Source organism: Arachis hypogaea, chromosome 3 (assembly GCF_003086295.3).
Source record: "Arachis hypogaea cultivar Tifrunner chromosome 3, arahy.Tifrunner.gnm2.J5K5, whole genome shotgun sequence".
NCBI classification, from domain to species: domain Eukaryota; kingdom Viridiplantae; phylum Streptophyta; class Magnoliopsida; order Fabales; family Fabaceae; genus Arachis; species Arachis hypogaea.
The window spans coordinates 100003240-100013587 of NC_092038.1; the positions used below are offsets into that span (position 1 = coordinate 100003240).

The window sequence follows — 10348 nt, forward strand, 5'->3', positions numbered from 1 at the left end:
TATAATTTACATATAATATAAATAAGAATATTAATATAATTTTATACTATTATAATTTTTGAAGTAATACTATGTGTATATCAAAATCAGCTACCAAAGTCAGCCATCAGTATAAAATACATGTTAAAATATAAATATATATTAAAAATAAATTAAATCACACATATATTTATATATAAATATATTAATAACAGATTTTAGTAGTTGATTTTAATGTACAAATAATATTGTTAATTTTTTTATCCAAACAAATTTTTTTATTTTTTATTTATTTATTTTTTCATCCAAATAACACATAAATAATTCCACTATTTCTTTTATTTTCTCTGATCTCATTTTCTTTTTTCTTAATTTTTTTTATTTTTTTCCCGATATCCAAACAAAGCCTTAAAGGTCACTCGCTAACTCCACTCGAATAACAGAAACTAAACAAGTGTAACTAGGAAATGAAATAATCTCGCGGAAAATAAGCTGTATAATGATGTGAGAGATTATTGACCACTGGAAAGCGTATCTCACGTAATAAGGAATAAGCAATCTTACAAGTGAGATCAGATTCACATCACATCACACTACACCACAAGAGGCACAACGAGCAAGGAAGAGCACTCTTGAGTGATCAAGAATTGACAGGGATGGAAGGCATGAGATATGTAGTGGAGGTTGAGAAAGCGAGGGAAGCAACACAAGGTAAACCATCAATGGGTCCCGTTTACCGGGGCAAGTATCAGAATGATTCCACTACTCCTCCCATCGACGTTCTCAATAGCTGTTGGGACATTTTCCGGTATCTTTCTTCTATGGCTGCATGCAACTACGTCCATTACGCTCTATTGTCCCCCTTGATTTTGCTAGATCCATGCATTTGTTTTTATACATTTTTAACCATTCATCTTTCCTGATTCAATGTCTGCTGGTCCGAATTTCTAATCCTATTATTTGATCATTTTAGAGAGAGAAAGAGAGAGTAGAGTTTATATGATCATTTCAATCTTCCTATATATGCCTTTCGCATAATATCAAGGAAAAAAAAACCAATAAATTTGTTATTATGTATAGATGTTTTGATAAATATTTTTGTAATCGATTATTGATTTTGAATTATAAAAGAGCAAACCACTATAATGACAAACACGTGCCTGCATCATATAGAAGTCATATTTCACTATAAACAGTTGAAATGATCAAATTTTACATTTATTTGAAGGTGTTAATTAAGGCAAGCAAGTCCTAGTTACTCTTTTAGTTGTGTGTGCTTCTAAATTACTTTATGTGAAGTGTTATGGTTTTCATAATTCATTCAACAATACTATCAAGTTGTATTAATAAAACAGTGATAGTTATTTTTTTCTGAGTGTTTATGTTTTTTCTTACAGATCGGCTTATGAGAAGTTTCCAACAAATGCAATGCTTGGTACCCGGGAAATTGAGAATGCAAAAGTAAATTCTCTGTTGTTCTCTGTTGAATTCGTCTTGCGCGAAATTTCCTGATGCTATTGTGTTGTGAATTTGTGTCACTATTTGTAGGCTGGCAAGTACAAGTGGCAAACTTACAAAGAAGTGTACGAGGTGATACAGAAAGTTGGAAGCTCTATCCGCAGTTGTGGTTACGGGCAAGTAAGTCACCTATGCCTATTTACCACAAAAGAAAACCTTTTTTTCCACTTGTTTTGATCAATGCTCTTGTATGGTACTTCTTTGATGCTGCTGCTATCTTTTCATGAAGAGTTTAGAAATGATCATTTAGTTATTTTATTTTTCTTAGGGAAGAATCATCTCTTGCAGTCTGAGATTAATCAATATGATGCCAATTTTCAGGGAGTGAAATGCGGTATCTATGGTGCCAATTGCCCTGGGTGGATAATAAGCATGGAGGTTCATTTTCATTTCTTTGCTTTCACATTTTGTTTTGTCATCCTCTCAATGTTTCTTGTTGACTAAGTGCAACATAACTACAGGCCTGTAATGCTCATGGACTTTATTGTGTTCCTTTGTATGATACATTAGGTGAGTCCTTAACTTCTTTAGCATGACTAATCATTTAAAAGATCCTTTTAAGTTTGAATTCATTGTCCCAAGTTTAAAGAACACAGAATCCCGTTGATAATAGATATACTATATCAGAAGCCTTACTGTGTTTATAGCTTTTGTTCCTAGGTTCTTTTCATACCAAGAATATCTTCTGTATTAGTATTTTAATCTTTATTTTTCAAAGTTTGACTTATATTAGCATTCATATGTATGTGTATGCTCAGGTGCTGGAGCAGTGGAGTTTATTATATGCCATGCAGAGATCTCAATTGCTTTTGTAGAAGAAAAGAAGATACCCGAGGTTCTTCTACTAAAATTATTTGTTATATCAGTGTCTTCTTACAAAGCATGATTTTTTATTAACTGTGATCAATCCTTTTCATATATTTATTTCTGAAACTTTTCAGCTATTGAAGACATTTCCAAATGCATCAAAGTTTCTCAAGAGTAAGTTTTCACTGATTCTCTACACAAGTTTCTTAAAATGTCTCTGTATTATAAAGAAGCAATCACATTTATTTCTTTTTTGTAGCACTTGTGAGCTTTGGAAAGTTTACTCCAGAACAAAAGCAACAAGTTGAAAATTTGGGGGTGAAAAGCTATTCATGGGATGAATTTTTACAAGTGGTGGGTCATCCATTTCACACATTATTACTCATTTTCTACCATTAATTGTCAAGTTAAATCAAAGTTCATTCTTTTACTATTATTGTCATGCGCACTTTACTATCATACTAAAAAATTGTTGTATCGGCATATGTACTAAATTTTTAGTAAAAGCAGATTTTTCATAGGAATAACAAAGTAACGGTGTTTCTTACACATGGAAACTTCAACTAAAATGTAGGACTTTTTTTTAATTTATTTTTCTAGCACTTATAAATATTCACTCATATTCTTTCCTCTCACTTTTTAGTATTTGATCACCATTAGTTTATTTTTGTGGATATTTTGTGTTATTGAATGCCTAATTGGTGTTTTTGATCGCTGTGGCAGGGTGAAAATCAGAATTTTGATCTTCCTGTGATAAAAAAGAGTGACATCTGTACAATAATGTATACAAGTGGAACAACTGGTGACCCTAAGGGAGTCCTGTTATCCAATGAGTCCGTACTTATTGCGGTATCTGCGATACTGCAATTTCTAAGTAGTTGCAAACACTCTGTAAGTCAATAAGTAATCGTTACTCAATACAAAACATATAGTGGACTCCTATATGCAACGTAATTGATTTTCATTAAGTTATGCATACCTTTTTACAAAAAATAAAAAATAAAAAAATTTAATGTTCCATATAATCAATATTTCGCTGTCCCATCTTTGATTGTCTTATTCTCCTCCTTTTCTTGGTTTGCAGTTGCGGAACAAAGAAGTGTATATATCATATCTTCCCCTTGCTCATATCTTTGATAGGGTCATTGAGGAGGCAATGATATATGTTGGTGCCTCAATAGGATTCTGGCGTGGGGTGAGTACGCGTGCTAAATCTTTTATTACTAAAGGCATGGTTTTATTTTTTGGGGACAATGTGGGACATAACAGAAACAAAAATTCTATGTTATTTCTGTATTTTATTTTCTCTTTTATTCTGCACTACAAACACAACCTAAAAGAGTAGGTTGATGTAATTATTAAAGTTTGGATTTGGTTTATCCCCAAAGACTAATTAAACTTTTGTTGTTTATTATTTTGTTGGGACATAAAGGATGCCAGATTGTTACTTGAAGACGTTGCGGAGCTAAAACCAACTATTTTCTGTGCTGTTCCACGTGTGCTTGAAAGAGTGTACTCAGGTAAGCTTCTTGTGTTTTGTTGACAGTACAGTGATCTGTCCAACATAACATATCATAATTTCATCAAGGACAAAATTACATTCTAAAAATCTAATTATTTCCAACACATTGGAATGGCCTTTTTCTTAATTCCTTTTCTATTTTTCTGACTGAATAAAGTACCATCAACCATGAAAGACCTCACCCCAATCCCTAAGTGATATACAGGCTTGCAAAATAAGATTTCTGCTGGGGGGTTTGTGAAGCAGACAATGTTCAATTTTGCTTACTCATAGTAAGTACTTTGTTCTTGAATGTTATATTGTGATACTTGAATGTATGCAAATCATGACTTTATATATTTGAGTGCAGCAAGTTGAATAATCTAATGAACGGAGTAGGCATTGAGGACGCAGCTCCATTGTTTGACAAACTTGTATTTAGCAAGGTGCCATTATTTATATTTTTTAGTTCACCAAACCCTTGTCATTAAACAGCAAATATACTCATAATCTTCTTTTTTTTTTCAGATAAAACAAAGCTTAGGGGGTAGAGTACGAATTCTTTTGTCTGGAGGAGCACCACTAGCTAAACACGTGGAACTTTTTTTGCGGGTTGTGACTTGTTCTCTTGTCATACAAGGATATGGTATAGTTGATTTACTTAATAATACCCCCTTTCTAACTTACTCTCGTCAATATATGTATCAGATTGAGACTTGACACTTTCACTTTTTGTTATATATGGGACTCTTTCACTTATTTGATTTGTAAAAATTGAAATAGGATTGACTGAAACGGGTGCGGCATCATTTGCCCAGCTATTAAACAACTTCGACATGCTTGGTACAGTGGGGGTTCCACTACCATATGTGGATGCATGCTTGGAATCTGTTCCTGACATGGGATATGATGCCCTTGCAAGCACACCAAGGGGAGAGGTATGTATAAGGGGTGGTACTTTGTGTTCAGGGTATCACAAAAGGGAAGATCTCACCAACGAGGCTATAATAGATGGATGGTTCCATACAGGTTCGTTTTTTCCATTTCATTTATTTGATTCATTGATTGCATTGCTGCATGCATGGTCACGCTTTTATTCGATCTATTAAACAGGGGATATTGGAGAGTGGCAACCAAATGGAAACTTGAAAATTATTGATCGGAAGAAGAATATATTTAAGCTTTCACAAGGAGAATATGTTGCTGTTGAACACCTGGAGAATGTTTATGGTCAAAGCTCTGTTCTTGAATCAGTATGTCCTATCCATCCTTTTATTATCCTCTTACTTATTCGAGAAGCAAAGAGTGTTGTAATAACTTAGGAAAAGCATGCCAGAGAAACACTGTATGTTATTCAAACTAACAGATGTTTGAACCTCCTCGTTTCAGATATGGGTCTATGGAAGCAGTTTCGAGGCCTACCTTGTTGCCGTGATTAACCCCAAGAAAGATGCACTTGAAAGGTGGGCCGAAGAAAATAATATAACCAAGGACTACAATTCTCTATGTGAAGATCCAAAGGCAAAAGCCTACGTGCTTGCAGAACTCGTAAATACTGCCAAGGCAAAAAAGGTCATATTTTACTTCTACTTACATTTAGCCATCATCATTTTGAATTAAAAGCTCATAGTCACATTATACATATCAAGTAGAAATTTTTTTTGTTTACATTTAAATCAACATTATCTAATTCTTTTTCCATATTTATAAAAATGTATTTAATTTGAATAAATGGATGGAAGTGCCTATATTATGTGAGTATGTACAGGTTCGTCAGCTGAAGCTTTATTTGATCCTGAATATTGTTTTGTGGCAGTTGAAAGGTTTTGAGTTCATAAAAGCGATTCATCTTGACCCGGTTCCTTTTGACCAAGACCGTGACCTTATCACGCCAACATTTAAGAAGAAGAGACCTCAGATGCATAAATACTACAAGGTACACCAATATTTTGTTGATGAATGACTGAGATTAAATCAGTTGGTTGGTTGGTTGTATATAAGGTAAAAAAAAGTCTAAGAATCAGTAATTTTATTAAATTTTGGTGTATATAATCAATAAAAAAAAAGTAAATAATCTCACATTATTCGATAAAATCTCACACCATTAAAATCATTATTAATGACTACTTAATAACTATAAATCATAAATATTGCTGGCCCTATCATTCCTCGATAGGATAAATTATATTTTTGTTCTAACACTTTTAAAAAATTTTAATTTGATTCAATTTTGTTCCTAATATTTGAAATAAATTTTGATTTTACCTTTTATCTTATTTTTTTATCAATTAAAATTTTTCTTTTCGATTATATCCTTAATTAACCATATGATCACCATCAACATAATCTCATCCTCTCCACTTCCATCATCAGCATCTTCTCATCCCACTACAATCACACCTCCTTACTCCACCCCAAATGCCACTACCTCCACTCCCCCACCTCCATTACCACATCTCTCTCACTCCATCTCCACCATGTCTAACTTGAGAGGTATATTGGTGGTGGTGGAATGAGTGGTTGGAATAATAGATAATGATGTTGATGATAAAAGTGAGAAATCAAAGGAGAGGTTCCTAACTTGAGATTTGGAGATGAGGAAGGATGAGAGAAGATGAGTACGTGATGTTGATGATGATAGTGAGATAAAATTAAAGATATAATTGAAAAAAAAATTAATTAACAAAAAATATGATAAAGTGTAAAATTAAAATTTATTTCAAAGGATATGAACAAAACTAAATCAAATTAAATGTTAAGAATATTTTTAAAATTTTTCGAAAATATTAAAAATAAATTATATTTTATATAATTAGTGGAGGGATCTTGTGCTATTGCACCAGAGATCTTAAAGTCATAGAAAAAAAAACGAAAAATATTATTTATTTAAAATTTTAACTTTGTATATAAATAACATATATAATTCTATAATTTTAAGATAATATAAATATTAATTAATTTACAAATATATTTTTAAAATAAATAAAATTAATATTAATTTTTCAATGTAAAAAAATATTTATGAAGTATATATATTTCTAAAATTTAAAGTTTTATTTATATATGTAAACCATATAACCTAATTTTTCACTAAAGGAATAATTCTTTAATATATAAATTAATATAATGTACAAAAACAGTATGCAAATTAAATATTTAACATGGCATTTAAATTTTTAATCCTATTCCTAAGATGAAAATTAAAAGCAATATCAATGTGTTCATAAAGAAAAAAATATTTTCAAACTAAATTTATATCTTATAACTAAAAGTTTTAATGACTATATTCATAATAAACCATAAATCCATATTCAGTGTTTGTGGTAGTCAAATACGGACTAAAATTACTAAAAATTAGTGGCCTCCAAAATTTTTTAATAAAATATAAATATAACTAAGTTATAAAGCACTATATTTAAATTTATAATTATATTAATAAAATGAATTATGTAACAACAAATAAATTCATAACACAAACCTATCTTTTATAACTATTAAGATAAGATATGGAAAGCTTTTTGGCTTATTTGATCAAATATTATTTATTTTGAAGTATTATCAATATATAAATATAAATATAAATATAAATATTAATAGCTATACCTTAATTTATACGATAAATAAACAAGTTTATAATAATATAAATGTTATATATAAAAATATTAAAATCAGTATTAATTTATAAATTTAAAATATAAAGTTTAGTAATTAAATCAATACTCTTGTTAAAACTAAATTTTTAATTTTATCCCAAAATTACACACACACACACATATATATATTATAAAGATAATTTTATCCCAAAATTATACACACACACACGCGATTCTATTATATTATAAAGATAATTACAAAAATTTATTTAGGGTAAATCAAAGCTATATTTGTTAAATGTAAAAAATTAAGTAATAAATATATACTTTAAATCCTAAAAGTTTAACCCAAATTGTAAGTTTTACAGCTTAATTTTTTATAATTGAACAATTAAGTAATATCAATTAATATTTAAATGTAAATTGAATATTAGAAGAATTACAAAAGAATAATCAATATGTCCATTAGTCACTATAGTTATCTGAAGGACATAAATAATAAACATATTTTAATGATTGTTAGAAAATATACAAAAGGATAATTTGTATATCCATTGGTTATTATAGTTAACCAAAATATATTAATTATATACTTTGGTGATGTAATAATAACAAAAATAAAATTAATTCAATTTAATATAGTAATATTATATAAGTATCGGCGGATCTTGGTTTTGACACCCCCCCCCCTCCCTCTCTTTCCAAAAACAAAAATCTTTGGAGAAAAATTAGTAGTTTTGTTATATGTAGTATTGGTTGTTCAATTAGTTAATATTTTTTATTCTCTAACTCGAGTATTTAGGTTCAAATTCATACTCAATTATAATAATATACAATATATTAAATTAATAGATAAGATGGACTTAAATAATTAGACTTCTTAAATTTTGACTGATTAAAACACTCAATTAAACAAATACAAAACCTTCCAAAATTTCATAAACTTTTTTAATTTTTAAATCTGTAAATCTTTTCTTATCTACTTAACTTAATATTATTTTATTATTTATGAGTTTTTTATTGAAACTGTTTTACTAAACAAAGACACTCAAATACTCAATAATTATTATAATTTTTAATATTTATTATTTTAACTATAATTTTTTTAAATATTTTATAGTTTATATATTTCAAATTTTTTACAACTATAATAATAAAATAATTAAAAAAATAATGCTTTTTAAGAGGAAGGTTAATATATATATATATATATATATATATATATATATATATATATATATATATATATATATATATATATATATATATATATATATAACTTCAATAATGTCAATTCTAGTTAATAATTCTACAACTCTAATAATTTATAAAAAAAATGAAATACAATTTTTAAAAGTTCAAAAAGTTAAATTTAATGACAAATTTGGTTTTAATTATTTGCAATGAGATTTTGAAAAATAACCCAAATTTTGTAATAATATTTTAAATAAGGTTAGACGAAGTTATTTTAAATAGAGTGTATATCAAAATTATTTAGACAATTATTTTGTATCTGATATAAATTTTTGTCTTCCCAAAAATTATGTTAAAGTTTCGTCTTATGTATAAGCATAATTTGCTTCTCTATTATATAAGCATATTTAGTATATCAAAAATATTTTTTATATATTAAAATCAGTCACTAATATATTTGTATATAAATGTATGATTTAACTTATTTTTACTGTGTATTTATATTTTAATATATATTTTATATTAATGATTGATTTTGATAAATGCATAACATAATTGCTGGTATATATATAGATGTAGAAATAACAGGGTATATGTAGTAGGACTTTCAGCCTTGGACTACATTATTCTTTTGGATTTCTTCTCTTCCATTTTTTGTGGATACAAATCTGTGCACTGACTGCGATTTATTTATTTTTGTGCACAGAATAATATTGACGAAATGTACAAGTCAATAAACAACAAAACCAGTGCGTAAGATATTACTACTTGGAGCTACCTTCATGGAAACGTTTTTTTTTTTTTTTCTTCATGAGATTTCGCCCTCTTTTTTCCTCAAACTTTCCTTTTGATGATTCTATAGATGGTTTTTCATAGATAGCTGCTGAACTGAACCGTAGAAGGACTTAGGTAAAACTATATTTAGAACAATATTAATTATGCAATATGCTTATTCTTGCGAAAGCAATGAACGGATATCGAGAATGTGCATGTCAACTCTTATGCTCCAATGCTGTACTCAGTTACACATTTTGGAGCCTTAGATATGGATGCATGATTAGATCGAAAGCTTATTAACCATCTATGGATGCTATTAACCCGTTAATCCCGTCGTCTTCCGATAGTTAGTATTAAAATATACTCTGGTAACAACATTGTATAAAACGTCATGGGAAGTATAGATTCAACTTTGTAGAGTAAATTCTTGAGAAATTTTACTCTTGTTTAGTTACTCGGCACAGGATTCGGTGGTTTAGGAACCTTTGGATAGAAAATATGTTTTTAGAGTTTTTTTATCAATTGCTATATAGTACTTGAACTAATTTTAATTACAAATCAATTCCATATATTTTATTTAATTATAAAAATAGTTTTTTATTTTATAAATTATTATTTTATCAATTATCTATTATATTTATTAATAATCAAATACAAAAATAACAACCAATTATATCCTCCATTCATCCTAATAATTCCAATTGATTAAAAAATTAACTTTGATCTCGTTACGTTCGTCCATGGCTTCCAAATCGTATTTCCTTGAAATTCAATCGATTGGTTTTTCAAAATAATCGATTGAATGATAACTCAATCGATTGGTTTACACTATATCACAAAACAATCGATTGTAAGGTAGAATGGTAAAAAGCTTGTACCAATCGATTGTTTATACTTTCTAATCGAATGAATGCCTCAAAACAATCGATTGAATTCACGAAAACAACATGGATTTGCCAAATACAATCGATTGGAAAGT

General features: G+C 28.5%; 1 protein-coding gene across 1 annotated transcript; it reads left to right on the forward strand.

Moving 5' to 3' along the window:
- The first annotated feature begins 583 nt into the window (after positions 1–583).
- On the forward strand, positions 584–9697 carry LOC112790793 (long chain acyl-CoA synthetase 5). The gene is made up of 19 exons (XM_025833364.3): positions 584–787; positions 1377–1440; positions 1528–1617; positions 1819–1875; positions 1959–2007; positions 2256–2332; positions 2439–2478; positions 2564–2658; positions 3028–3195; positions 3389–3499; positions 3737–3824; positions 4032–4098; positions 4176–4251; positions 4334–4451; positions 4589–4834; positions 4919–5058; positions 5195–5377; positions 5622–5741; positions 9299–9697. Exons 1-19 carry the CDS (start codon positions 636–638, stop codon positions 9347–9349), a joined length of 1992 nt encoding a protein of 663 aa, XP_025689149.1. The 5' UTR covers positions 584–635; the 3' UTR covers positions 9350–9697.
- Positions 9698–10348: the final 651 nt, after the last annotated feature.